Source organism: Ostrinia furnacalis, unplaced genomic scaffold (assembly GCF_004193835.3).
Source record: "Ostrinia furnacalis isolate ACB-3 unplaced genomic scaffold, ASM419383v2 OfSCF7368, whole genome shotgun sequence".
NCBI lineage: Eukaryota > Metazoa > Arthropoda > Insecta > Lepidoptera > Crambidae > Ostrinia > Ostrinia furnacalis.
The window spans coordinates 605,538-621,164 of NW_021137607.1; the positions used below are offsets into that span (position 1 = coordinate 605,538).

General features: G+C 36.1%; 1 protein-coding gene across 1 annotated transcript in view; it reads right to left on the reverse strand.

The window, feature by feature from the left end:
• Positions 1-1,798: 1,798 nt before the first annotated feature.
• The window catches only part of LOC114364303 (uncharacterized), a 35,882-nt gene continuing 22,053 nt past the window's right edge, over positions 1,799-15,627 (reverse strand). The window contains exons 3-4 of the mRNA XM_028320408.1: positions 7,328-7,507; positions 1,799-2,054 (exon numbers count right to left, since the gene is read on the reverse strand). Of these exons, the coding sequence (XP_028176209.1) occupies positions 1,838-2,054; positions 7,328-7,507 (397 nt within the window). The 3' untranslated portion in view covers positions 1,799-1,837. The remainder of the gene's footprint in view (positions 2,055-7,327; positions 7,508-15,627) is intronic.

Consider the following 15,627-nt stretch of genomic DNA (forward strand, 5'->3'; position numbering starts at 1 on the left):
ACGTAGTTGTTAGCAGATGAATAGCTCCCTAAGTTATAGACACTTATCAACAACTCATTTAGTTGATTGCGAGCGAGCAAGAAGGGCAGATGTGCCCCTAGGCTTTGTTGTTTTAAATATTACTACATTCCACTTTGTTTTACATGGTTTGAAACATTTTTGGTTAACAGCGCGGGTGTGTTCGCTGTGATACAATTTTTATTTTGAATAACTTGTCTAGTAGTACGCATGAATCCTATAATCTTTTTTATTTTTAGCCTGAGGGGTCCATGTGAAGTATATTGTTTTGTTGTAGAGTCTCTACGTACACCATCGACCGCGTATGATCGACTGAACGCAGGATATGTATGACACATTTAATATGAACCGAGTGATGTTTTACATTGAGTAATTTAATATTACATCCTGATATTGCATCAAGTCCCAAGGGAATCTTGATTAATTAATCATACTTCTATTTCCTATGTAGTATCTATCTAAAAGATATTGAAAATTGTGTTGCTAATGATGTATTGAACTTACAATATATTATCTTTGCTGATAACTATAGTCGCTCGAATGAATTAGAATTAGGTAATTTACATTTCCTCAACAGCACTGAAAATATCGTGCATAATAACTTACATGATTTGCTATTGGCTGACAAAAAGCTGTATAGAAGCTTAATAAAACACTTCCAGTGTGTTAATTTACCTCACTATTATGTCTTTAATAAAACATATCTACAAGTTTGATTGGTACCGACCCTTTTAACCCACTTATGACTAATTTCGATTATTAATTTTACCATGGGTCCATCCGACAATAATTTATCGCACTATTTTGAGCCATTCTTACCTAAATCCATTTATGTACACATTTAAATTACACACATTTCATTTAAAACTGATTACCTAGGTAAATAGAGTTATATTTTACATTGATGATGGTGTAATTTTTAAGCAGATTTTTATGATTATAGGATTTTTTTAAACTTTTAGATTGCGCAGAACCGATTATTCCATAGTGAACTTGATATAATACTTAATTCCTATTAAATTCTTGGAAATATTTGATTTCCTACTGACAATTACCTATATTATGAGTGCTTGGCGTGAGGTAAAGACGAGAATACACATAACAAATAAGTACCTACATTATTATGGCTCTCTCGCCATATACATTTTATGGCTCTCTGATCGAATAAAATTAAATTAACCTCGCTCGGTTCATTCATGTTCTTACAATTGATACTACCCATATTCTTTCACATTTAGCTGGCTTTTAACGTTTGTTGGGTTTCATTGTATCTACAAACAACCAAGTGCAAGCAAATAAAGGGAAATGGGAGTCATAGAATGAGGACGACGTGACACTGAATCACAATTCACTATCATAAAAGAATGCGAGTAAACGGTTTCCTATTCTGTATCGTACGGACTGTTTTTTCAGGAATGGGGTAAAAAATACTGAATCATAACTTTATTTGCAATAAAAAGCCAATAAAAAGTGGCTGGGTTAAATTTTGGTTGTCCATCGTTGATGCTGAATTCGTTGGCACCAAAAAATTCAAGTTGTAACCGATCTGCTGCTACTTGCTAGGCATCTTAGTAAAAAAAATGCACGAATGGGTAATTAAGACATATATTACCCTATCACACAAACTGAATTTAAAGACTGGGCGGGGTACAAGAGCACGCCATATAGCGCTGTTAACAGAGGAGCGGCGGTGGTTGATGCTGAATTCGCTGGCATGAAAGAATGCCAGTAACCGGGCTGTTGTTTTGCATCTTAGAAAAAAAAATGCACGAATGGGTAATGAATCGATAATAACCTTATTTACAATCACAAACTTAATTTAAAGCCTGGGCGGGTACATGACCACGCCATACAGCGCCGTCAGCAGCGGCGCGGCGAGGGGCGGCGGGGAGGCGGCGCACGTAGCGCGTGGTTGCTGCGTGCACGCGGCCACGTCTTGCGCCAGCACCCACGCCATGCGTCGGAGCAGCGTGCCCGCCGACGCCGAGCACGACCGCCCGGCGTGCGCCACGCACATTATGAACGCGTCTCTTGCGCTGCGGAAGATTTGAAAATTAGATTTGGCTTTTGTTTTGGAACGATTTTTTTTCTTTTCTTGGCTTTACACGGCTTGTGTGTTGCCATTCGTCGAGTAAAAACGGGGAAACGGTTAAGGAAAGAAAAAAAAAACGGAACGGAAGGATCGGACGGAGAGAAGAAAGTGATCAGGAGAGGGGATTGAAGTGATCAGGAGAGCGGATTGAAGTGATCAGGAGAGCGGATTGATTGGAAGGATTAACAATAGACGTGTTGACACCACCAATCAATTGACGTACTTTTCAAAACTGTCAGAACGTGACTCCCATAGATTTTGTATGGCAATACAAGCAAGTGACGTCACTATTTTGTAAACTCAATTAAACTATTTTTACAATGCAACCAAGTAATTTAGGTATAGTTCTTGCAACTCACGAAGGCGAGTGAGCTTTAGGTACGTACTTGTGTGTGTACATGCACATAACGATAGTGTCTATCAAAACTTTTGAAAAACGAACAGTAGCGAGCCACCACACGTGTAAAGCTCCCTCGTATTCGTGAATATTGCAACAACTATTTAAAATGTATTAAGTTTTAAGACCACAATGGAGTGTCTTTTTTAAAAAGTTGTGTTTTCGAATTATTGGGGAATGGTGTCAAATAGTCTATTGATAACATGCAGAGAAATAGCGAGAGGCTTAGACGAGAACGTGTGAAAGCTACATACTCGTAAGTGTATTTCGTCATACACAATTATTGTCGATCGTGTTCGTTAACTTGGATCAATACGATAACTTTGTTCGTTAACTTGGATATCATACAAATGTTCAACTTCAATGATCAACTTGTATATGATTTTCCTAATACTGCCACGTCCTTTTTAGGGTTCCGTAGTTCTGATAAGGAACCCTTATAGTTTGCGCATACATTCTTTATTTTTATTAAAGTACATTATTGTTCTTAGATATCACGAGAAGTAGATTAATTACGTACATTAGTCATCATCATCATCATTTCAGCCACAAGACGTCCACTGCTGACCATAGGCCTCCCCCAATGACTTCCACTTGCCACATAGCCCGGTTGGTAGTGGCCTGCATCGAGCGTCTTCCTGCTATCTTTATGAGGTCGTCGGTCCACCTTGTGGGTGGACGTCCCACGCTGCGTTTTCCGGTAGGTACGTGACCTCCACGCCAGGACTTACATTAGTACCTACTACATACCAAAGTAAAATACTTAGAATAAATTAATATCAAATAAGAAAATAAATTTCATTTAGGCATTTAGGTACTTCTTATTTTTGTAACAAAAAGCCTAAATTTAATGTCACAATGAAAAGACACCAAAAAGCTTATATTGTTGCGTACAAATACCGCGTTTTGCGTCGATGGCCACAAACCCAACATTTAACGGCTTTTTATTAAGACAAGCGTATTATCTAAATAAAGCAAGGTTTTTACGCCGAGTTAAATTAAATCGTAACAAAAGGGTCGGTAAGATTGGTAAGGTTTTTCCTCAAACAAAATGTTCAAGCCTCAAGTCCGTTTTCATTATCGGCATTTTGTTCAGATTCCTTCACGATTTAATGATATTCTCTCTCGGGAAATGGAATAGTGATAGATGGGAAAAAGAGCTACTTTTTACCTCTGGGTATTCTTATTCAGAAAGTCTTGAATTTACGATCTTTTACAATAACATTTTATCATGGTGATTAATAATGAAGAAGTATTTCTGAGTTCTTTTGTGATAAAAAAATATGATAATACCTATCATAAAAGTTTTACTTTAGGTTAGCCAATCACTAACTAGGACGTTGTATGAATTTATTTATAATCAAAAGCTGTATAATAATTACTAAGCCACGCCTACACAAGCTTTCTGCTTTGATTCGGAAAAGAAAACGGAACAAATCGCGAGCTTATTGACAATCCGTGAATAGAACACGACAACAATAAAGCTGCTCTTATAATCCCAATAAGGCTTGAATTTTTCATTATACCTACCAACGTGAATACAAAACCAAATTGTAATTTTGTTCTTTGCGTTTTCCACCAATGCCTTTTCATGTCGATGTAAACAAAGACCTGTAGCAGAGGCTGCTCATTCGGTGTGAACTGATAGCTAGGTATAGAATGTTTTTCATGTTACGTAATTTTGCAACTATTTAATTAATTAGTACCATACAAAAAGTATCGTACAGCACACTTTCGCACGCACCTTCAGCACATTTTCATTCTTTTTTTAGGCTTATTAGGGCTTATTAGTCCGATTTTTCATTTTACGAATATTCGACTTTTTGCGATACGTATGAAACACTCTTTCATGTTTACAATTAATGGAAGGTAAACGTTCAATATACGTACGTTTTTATCGTAATATTCCGGAAAATAAAATTTGAACGGTAAAATAATGAAAATCTCTATGGAAATAGGTATGAGCTGAATATGAAATAGCGAAGAGAAAGGTCCTGTAGACCTAAGATGCGCGCCGCAATAAGCGGTTATCACGCCATTTTATCGATTTTGCCCATACATTTTGACGTCGATAAAAGTTATCACGGCGCGCATCTTAGGCCTACTGGGCAGATTTACCTGAAGCATTAAATAAAAAATATGTTTGGATTATGTAGCTACTTAGATTTAAAAGCAAAACTGAATAACCACCATTCAAAGTAAAATGCCTTCAATGACAGTCTTTCATTATCTGCCGCGTCAAAATGTAAACTTTATGAAGTGCGAGCGATTAAAAAAAATAACTGAAGTTTACGAAAGGCATATTTATCCCTAAAAAATATTTGTATGTACCTAATACCTTTTTGAATATTTTCTGTTCGAATTTTATTTGTAATGCCAATTTTACTGTGTTAATAACCAGAAAGTTTTAATCAACAGTGAATTACATAACTTGATAGGTATTATTACTGACTGATATAATAATTATAATTATTGTTGATACTGATACTCCTCTAACGAGTTGATGATATAATAGGTAATTAGTTCTATTAAACAAACATAAAACGGAAGTAATCTAGTTTTACATTAAATAGATAATTTGAAGATTGATGAATTTGTAGGAGGTTTATGAATTTTAAAAGACAAATGGAGCAAAGATAATATACACGATTAAGTACTAAGGTATATTTTTTTTCAGAGAATTGAGTAAATAGTGGAAGTTTACATTTTGTAGTGTGTAACAAAAATTGTGTTAACCTAAATTTTTTGCATAAGCGTGCAGTAGACAAAACGAACGCCATTAATAAAATGGTTCTATGTTGCAACTTGCAAACGTAAGATGATTTATATCTTATTCCAGGCTGCAGTGCCGCTAGCAATTTATGCGGCAAAAACAATTCATTTTGGCGACAGTTTTAGTGAAAAGTAGTACCACAGTATAATAATGAGCATTACAAAGTATGCTCATGAGCAGAATTTTTGAATACAATTTACACATAAGTATGAACCTCAGATCATATTCCCTTCTATGATCTGAGGTATGAACGTATTTACTGCCAATGTGTAGTCAAACCTACTTAGTTAATAGTTATGTTGTAACTTTCATCAATGGATGAAATCTTTTAGCATCGTTTTTATGGATTGTCTATGTACGGTTTTCCTTAATAATAATAATGATTATTACTGATGATAATAATAGTTGCTTTTCATTAAAGATAAATCTAAGTACTTACTTATAAATGAAACACTTTACTAAAATTATTTTTCTTTTAAGTTCCTTTGGCATTTAATTTTATACGGAAACTGCATAAGCTAATCATGTGCAACGTAAAGTTCAGTGCAGACCACTTACTAAACCGTGTACTGAAAGCCTTTGTACGCTAGAGCGTGTTGAAAGTGAAAAAACTCGCGAAAGTTTCGATATAAAACCGCGGAGCTTACAAACACATTACACTTGAGTATGAAAACGTTAACTAACAGAGTTGTAATTACTTTTTGTTTCTGCGCCACTAACATTAGGTTAATGTTCGAACCGGGGGATTTAAAAGGCCTTTTAGAATATTGTTGAAATCTTGTGATTGTGCTTTTTAATTTAATTTTACTGATGAGATTTATGAAATAAACGGTAATTAAGGTTTTAATAGAAAATAAAAATAGAAAGAAAAAGCGAATTTGCCACAAACATGGGTAGTCTGACGTGCTGCCGTCTGTACAATAACAATAATAATAATCGAGAATATGATTTATGTTGACAAGGCACTTCTATTTTCGTGTTCTACCCGCATCCGCCTCATAAAACACTCAAACTCAGTGGAAAAGTGGGTACACGAGCATAATTTCATTCACTTCTGGCTTTATCTTTGTCATGCCTCCAATGCCGGCTAATGGAATATGCCCTCACTGTTTTGTTATCTGGCCTTACATGTGATGTCCATTAAATAATTAGGCATATCTTTCAATTATTATTATTTTAATTGGTTCTAAGTCCGCGTCTATAAAAATCTTCTAATAAGTAAGTACCGATCGATATTGATAAAGTAGCTAAGTATCTTTATCACTTCTATCAATGAATTTGAGAAAGAAAATTAAAGGCAGATTAGTTCGAACCCATTTTTCTTCGCTTCGCTAGTTCGCTACATAGGTAAACACAGTGGAAACGTTGACGTAGCTCTCATTTCCATAGCATTGCTGCATATCTCAATTCTGGTGAAAAAACAACCTTAAAAACATATCAGCAAAGTTCAGCGTTCCTGTTGAAGTAAGTCAACTGATGCGCGCGGTCCGTAATGTCTCGGACGGCCTCTTAGAGCTCAAACTACATTAGTCTTAAGTAAAATGAAAAATGATGATTTATATGCATATTATGCTAAAAAGAACCCTAAAGTCATACCAGCAAAGTTCAGCGGTCCTGTTGAAGTACGTCAACTGCTGCGCGCGGTCCTTAATGTCTCGGACGGCCTCTTGGAGCTCAAACTACATTAGTCCTAAGTAAAATGATAAATAATTATTTATTTGAATAGTATACCAGCAAAGTTCAGCGTTTCTGTTGAAGTACGTCAACTGCTGCGCGCGGTCCGTAATGTCTCGGACGGCATCTTGAAGCTCAAACTACATTAGTCCTAAGTAAAATGAAAAATGATGATTTATTTGCATATTATGCTAAAAAGAACCCTAAAATCATACCAGCAAAGTTCAGCGTTTCTGTTGAAGTACGTCAACTGCTGCGCGCGGTCCGTAATGTCTCGGACGGCCTCTTGGAGCTCAAACTACATTAGTCCTAAGTAAAATGAAAAATGATGATTTATTTGCATATTATGCTTAAAAGAACCCTAAAGTCATACCAGCAAAGTTCAGCGTTTCTGTTGAAGTACGTCAACTGCTGCGCGCGATCCGTGATGTCCCGGACGGCCCCTTGCAGCTCGTCCACGCAGCGACTCCAGTCGGGAGACACGCGAGCCCAGCACGCTGGCTCCTTCAGGAACTCTGCGTGAAGGATAAACGGGACAATGTGTAGGGTGTTTATTTACATTTACGCTTGTAGGTATACCTTAAAAAACTTTAATTTGTTCGTTTCAGCACAGAATACATAATAGTAGCAACAGAAATTGCACTCCTTTGTGTAGGATCAGATGCCGACATTTTAACGGTAATAATAATAATGCAAAATATCCAACGCACATGGTGCATTCGAAATCGCACCTTACTACTACGCTCACAAGAGCGCATTTTTTTTGTGTTTAGAATTGATCTACGTCANCTCACAAGAGCGCATTTTTTTTGTGTTTAGAATTGATCTACGTCACCGCTCAAGCGTCAGGGTTGTATGAGCAAAGTAAAATAAATAAAAACTTAATTTTAAGAGGCATTTATTGTATTTACGATTAGAAAACTTTAATCTAGTGGAGTTTGTATAATCGTACCATCTCTAAAGTACCTATTAATAAACTTCAGCGTTGCGATAATTCGAAATTAAACAAACAGTTTTAAAAGGTGTAGTGTCGGAAAATAGACACAGTGAAGTAAAGTTAATGTTTTTATTAGCTAAAATAATTTTTTTGCTATAGTTTTTTGTCATAAGTATTTCAAAATAATTTATTATTTAAAAAGTGTCGTTTTTTTTTATTATTTAAATCACTACAGTTAAATATTATACCTAAATATTAAAATTTTTCATTAAAGAAGAATAACAGTGCTGTTGGAACAATAAACCTTGATTGCGACTATGATCGACCGAGCGTGTATAGAAATACGCGTGTGCAAACAGGCGCGTGGCGGCCCGGACTGATTTGCAACTTGAAGTTGTCGCGCGCTGTAGGTAATTATCTCGGCCGGCATAGGCGAGTGACGGAGGCCTGGTTTCAGCCAAATAATGTCCACTGCTGGATAAAGGCCCTCCCAAAAATTTCCGCAACGACCGGTCCTACGCCGCGCCGCCCGCAACCAGGCTCCTCCCGCGACCTTCAAAGATAGTCGGTCCTACTGGGGGTCTGCCCACACTACGTCTTCCGGCCCGTGGTCGCCACTCAGAACTTATGTGTCTCAGCAACTTTATTAACCATAAAAATTAACTCTAGTCTTCTTCTTCTTCTTCTTAATTAACTCTAGTAATGAATACTATCTAGCCCGAGACTGACGGGGTTACTAAGTTTTTCAATCTGGTTTATTGAGTCTCTTTCTCTACATAGATAATATTATGTTCTACCTACTTAAAAACTTTTTATTTATTTATTTATACCTATAACGTTTGTTGTTTTAGGTGGCGATATGAAATTGATGTAAATATACAGGGCGGAAACGATTACTGATCTTATTCGATTATTTCTAAACGGATACCTACTGAAAAACTGGTTACTGATGCTGAAGTGTTTCACGAGCTCTAACAAACAATATCAAAATAGATTACAGAATAAACTGGACATATCTGAAAATTCAATGTTTCCATTCCAGCTTCAATACAATAGGTTGAGTGAATATCCGATGTGCATCCGACTTCGACCAAACACTGCCAAAATTTCAGAATGCTAAAAAAGCGATGCCCATATCTCGCCGCTCTCCAAACGAGCATAATACGTTATTTGGTGCCGTTTATTGTCCGTTGTAACATAAATTACAATGAACCCGCAGAACAAAAGGCATGTTGTAATATAAATCTCCCCTTACATTTGCTCGGTTTATGATAGGATTGCGTGCACGTCATCCAATTTTGCGACATCATGCGCCTAATTTGGCATTTATACTGGTCCATAAAGCTTGTTTTTTACGGTAAAAAGTGATGCGGCTCAGGACTCAAGCACATTGGAGTCATTGAACAGGACAAATCGTTTGAGACAGATATTAATTAATTTTAGTTGGGTGGGCTTTACTAACTCTTAATATTTTGTTACATTCAATATATTAAGAGTCAAGGCACTTTTACCCTGCGTAGCTATTTCAAATATTTCGCACACCAATCTGGTACAGCATACCTACATCGCGGTAGTTGCTACATAGCGTTCAGGCACGTTCGCGTAACGGAATTATAAATGCCTACCCAGCAAACGGCCCTTCGGGGATGACTTGCTAACGTGGTGACAATAAGCTGCTGGTGTAACCGTTCTGCAATAATGGGTTCAGTCGTTCAATCATCCATCAAATGAAGGTCACAAGGTTGATAGTTGATAAATTGTTGACAGTTGATCGAGGAATAAGTAATGAGAATGTAGATTTATCCAAAGTATCAAGTAAATTTAAACGGTTTTACGTAAGTTTTACTTACATAATAACATAATAATTATGTAGATCACAAGGTATATGAATATTAACTCAGAAATAACATTTTGTGATTACCAAATAAATGACAGTACGTTGACCAAAACCTACGAGTATTGAGGTTAGCTGTGTTAACAATTGGAGAGCGAGGAAATTGTCTTATCTATGACATATTTTGGTTACAAAATCACAGAACGACATATTATTATAACCTTGCCTTGATAAATATGTTGAATCTAAATTGTATGAATGATTGACTGAATTTCTAAGTTCTTGTTTATTTAACACAGCTACATTAAACCAAACATTAATTACAGTTTGAAAACAGATGCTTACTTGTTTATTACAGTCACTGACAAGGGCTGCTTGAACAATATTATTACTATCTTTGAGTGTCCCTCTTAACAGTTAAACGTTTTGTTAAACTTTGAAGTTGTTTACCACAAAGATAAAGTTCGTCCATAAAATTGTAATAATGAATGCCATTTAAAGTTTCCAAATTAGCTGCTACTCATAATAAGACGCTTTATTACTTTAGAAAATAAATTAGCTTACGAATTTATTGATGAAAAAATATTTTTTCTTGATAATAGGATGCAGTAACTTCAATAAAAGGAACATTTAGGGCGATCAAATTGAAATACCTAGCGATTCATTACTTGTTAATACAAATAATCGAATTTATGTTCGGTTCTTAGCAATCGGTTCAAGTCCCCATAGTATTCCACTGTACAAAATAGTTGCTGCTGTGCGATACAATACAAACATATACCTAGCAGTATTGTGATTGTGTGTACTCATTCAGGTCTGATCGCCAGCAGTCTAGGCAATTGAATGCGGACGGACGGGACGATACGATGTTACACTTATACACAGAATCCTGGATACTGTAACACATGTAGTCTCTATGTCTATACGTGGGTAGGGGGATGAAGTGTTTCTTCTTCACACAAAATAAACAGCACTCTGTAAGTGTAATGGTTTGTTGTTCCCAAAATGAATGAATAGAAACTCATTAGTTTCATTCATTGATTGATGGATGGTGAAAAATAATGTTATCCTTACATGATAACACTAGACTTGAATTAGGGCATGCAAACCGGTTAACCGGATAACCGAAAAACCGGATAACCGACACAATTTGGAACTCGGTTTTTGTCAGTTATAAAACCGGGTTTTTCGGTTATTTCGGTTTTTCTTCTACGATTTTAGATAATTTAATAACTCATACAAGAACATGCTTCTTTAGTCATATCAATAAAAACAATTATTGTAATGCAATGTGAATGAGTAGAGTATAGTCTATGACTATGGTATTGAACTAAAGTACCATGTATCTTCTAGCTAAAGCTACACTTGCGAGCAAAAGTATGGAATCACTTACATGAAGTTGTTTCCACGCGATCTTGTGTACTAACCAATTTGTTAGTAACAAAAAAAGTAGCACCATTTTAAAGATTAAACTTTTAACTTTAAATTGATACAAAATTCATTTAAATCACACCAGTATTTAAAAAGATATTCCGGCTGATGTGAAGAAGTAAGGAAAAAGACATGTATCAACTGTTTGATACGTCGCGAGTTGCGGCCTATTTACCCCCCATAAAAGCAAGTGTTATCGGATTTTTGCTTTCAAACGTTGATCCATACACATCTCCGCTTCTTTTGACACTTTACCTGGGATTCTACACCTTCAGAAGCAGCACAAATCGTTGCACTATTGCAAGAAGGGCTCAGCCAGCGGGCTGTCGCACGTCAGCTCCACATAAGCCAGTCCTGGGTTTCGAAAGTTTTAAGACGCTTTTATAAACAATAGAATTTGACTCCAAAAAGGCCTGCCAGAGGCTTGAAATTGACGGCAGGTCACCGATAAGCACGCTTTCAATCAGCTCGCACTCGGAATTCTTGTAAGTGATTCCATACTTTTGCTCGCGAGTGTATAAGCGCGCGGGCGCAAAATGGAACGCGCTTTGTATTTGACCATTGCCGCCATTATTTTTGCTTTGCTAGTCTCTGTCAGTGTCAACTTACATATTATTTAATTAAGCATAATAGTCCAGTAGAATTAGCTTTTAAATCGGAAATAATTCCTACAAAAGATTTTATTGTTTTAATGGCTTCATTGGTTGCCCATTAAGACTCTCCTAAGTTTTCGACTTCGACGGAGTTGTGCTTAAGTGGTGGAGGCCCCCGAAAGAGGCATTTTTTCGGTTTTCCGGTAATACCGCGTAAAGGACTTACCCTATCAAAAAGTGGTCTTCATGACGGTTGAAGGGCACTTAATCCTGCATTGAATAAGACCAAATTCATATGTTTTGGACAAACCGTTCTCGCGCTAATGTTCGGCAAAGTAGAAAATATACGTATAATTAATTACCCTCTCCACGTCCAATGGTTTGTTACCCACAGGCTTCCAAGTCTTGAAAAGGGCCACCTCAACCAGTGTAACCCTATCAAGGCTTACGAGCTTGATGCGCCTGGTATATGTATGTATAAACCATATAAGGACAATAGTTATAGTTATTATATTTCCCTAATTTCTGATATTTATGTAGGTTTACAATATTACAACATTTTCACCACCTTATTCTCTACCATACACGTGCGTCTTCCTTCTTTTTTTTTTCAAGCAAGAGCTGAAAATCAGTGTTCTGCTCATTTCAGAGCAGTGTCTACACTGAGCTCTCTGCTTTTTTGCATCGCTGCGGCACACTTATACCTTAGCGCGCAGGATTTTCTTTCTTTCTCTTTGTAATGTACTATATCTTTCCTGCTACTCCTGTGTTTATTAATCTTACGTTTTGCTTCTTGTGTGTCAATGTGTTTTGCAAATAAACCATTTATCTATCTATCTATCTATCTATCTAGGTGCTGAAGTGCTTGTACAAGAACGCCACCATGTCGGTCCGAGTACAGGAGCAGAGCACGAGGGCGATTCCTTTGCAGCGAGGCGTTAAGCAGGGAGATGTTATATGTCATTGGAAAGTAGATTCAGATCATTATAATCATACTCAGTTAACAAGCTTAAAAACATGGACGGTGCATGATTGTAATCTTTTAGCTTAGAGACCGCACTAAAAGACTGAATAAATATCGTTAATTAAGAATCCATTCAAATACTCGTACATTTTGATTTATAATGTCGCCACAATGATTAGAGATTTCAACCAAAATGCAAAATTAAATATTTTCAATCTTATTCTGAATGCCTCTTAAAATTAAAATATAGTAAATTCACAAAGCCAGCCATTTGACAAACATTTACATTGACATCTTTTATACTGTACCAACATAATCTCCAAAATATTGTAATTTAGTGGTTTGAAGTTTGATTTAAAATTTAAAGTTAAATATGGTCTACATTTAGTAACGAAATGTGAATGGCTGATGATAATCCAGAGTAGGGACGCGACGGTTACTAAATAAATATACTTAGCTTCAAAAATTTTATTTGAGTGACGAAAATATTTGGTTAATAAAATAATGTAGTGGTTTATAGAATGGTCAAGTTAATAATCTTCTATTCAGAAGGACTTTTAAAGCTTCAAAATGTATTTAAAACACTATGACGGCTGGTCATTGACCGTAATATTTGACCTGTAGGTCAACAGTAGGTACGTTTGTCTAACAAACTTATGGTAAGAACATTTTACATCTCACCTTCATAAAGTATGTCTCTATGACGTCATTACCCACATTTCACATTCAAGTCATTAGAAGTAAATCAGTGCAAGTAATCTTAATTATACTAGTATTTTACAAACCTACACCACACCTACACAAACAACCAGTATTACAGCAAAATATCAATCCTGCGAATCGAATTGAATATCGAGAATAATATCCGATACCTGCGTTCAGCACGCATTCGATGTACGCTAATTGGTTTGCTCCCCGTAGATTCGATACCCCACGGCGCAATAAAAGATAATGTCACTTGTTTTGGGAATTGTCACATTATTGGAACCTCGTTGCATATAAACCAGAACAATAGCAGGTACCTAGTAGTAGTTAGTAGTTGTGTTGTTGTCGGTGTTACACTGCAACAATGAGCTTTCGTAGTTGCAGTATAGTTAGTAGCTCCAAGTGTAAAGTGGTAAAATAACATCCAATGTAAAAAAACAAATATGTAATTATGTTGCGCGACCAAATTGCTTGATGTGAAAGCGCCCTAATAGAGCCGTTGGCAATTACAGCTGCCGCCATTACACTAATCTTGACTTGACATTCGTTCAATACAGCGGTTTGCTCTCCAGATTACAAACCAACTATTGGGAGTTAAATTACCCAAGGAGCAAGTTTCTATAATGGTACAATTCGTTAACTCTTCGATTTAATTACAGGCTTTTCCGTCAGTACTATAGCAATTATAGCGATAATCTCAATTACAGTTTTTCCAATAGAAACTGCTACCTAAGTACCCTTGTTACCAAAGAAACTACATAAACGGCAACACTGCAGCGATTTATACATACTTAACAGGCTCAACTACGAATGGCGTTCAAAGACATAGAACATGGTTTGTGAACTCGACACCTGCATGGTGATAATATACGAGTATTTTGCCATGTAAGCTTCTTGGATGAGTTCCAAATTGACTTGTGAACTTCTAATGGTCGTCTCGTGGAATCTGTCCACGACAAAATATGTTTTTGTTGTTGAGGGTTTTGCAGTTAAGCTATTCAATTTTACACTTCACTGGCAACTGACATTTATCACGTCTACCCTGTAGAATACTCGACGAAAGATTTATCAAATGCTGACGTCCTGACGTTTTGAAATGTTTTCGGCCCTTTGCTCTACAATATTAATGTTAGTTAATCATTTGTTGAACAACTTCATCCAAGTACTGAACCACTTCAGTATTTTGTGTTGATCAGACTTTTTTTGATCTACAATTTATAAATTATTTAACATTTTTGTAAGAAGACAATGGCCTGAAATATGTATAACACATCACGTGGTTCCAAAGTGAACGTTTTCATTTTAATGAATGAAACTGCACAGAATAGTAATTAACCTGTTCAATTACGAGACTTGTATGCACTCGACGAGGGATGTTTCTTTGATCAACGCGAGTTGAGCTGCGGGTAAACGTTGTAATGAGTTTGACATACACATGCATTGGTATTTATTTAACCTGCTAATGTGCAAAAACCCTTGTAAGACTAGCATACTAAAGCTGATTTACACGTATTACGTAGTTAAATAGGTAATTAAATTTTAACTTAATTTTAAGTGAACACTGAATTTAGTACGAAGTTGCAAGTAAACTGTAAACCTTACTAGAAAATAAAATAATAAAAAAAAACTACTAAATGCGTGTAAATCAGGCTTTAGACTGAGTTGCACCTCACATCTTACTTTAACTTTAACAAACGTCAAAAATCTGTCAAACTACATACACTGGTTATTGCTGTAGTTACGGTTAAAGTAAGTTGGTGTAACTTAGCCTAAGAGTTTGACTTTGGATGAAACTTGTATTTACAGTTCAGTATAACAAAAGGTTATCACTAATTAGGTAAACCTCTTCTACTTCTTATTAATTTAGATTTCCGGCATACATACAATGTCAATGTTTATTCGCACGATTTTCCCCGTCAATAATGTTTATCCACTTTGATGTATTGAACGTTACCTTTGCAAGAAAGAAAGTTAACGATAAAGGTAAATATAACTTTGTGGGTGCTCGTGGAAGATACAATTCGTATTGTGTGATGAAAAACTGGATGTTTTTACTTATTCTAACGGCTCTTATAAAGGATTCCTTGTAATATTTACGAAGTACAAAGCGGATAGAAACAAAAAATGAAAGAGAAAAGTGGTACATTGGGTTAATACGTCACAAAACAGACATGTTTTAGAGGTAGACAAAGAAATGAAACACGTATTT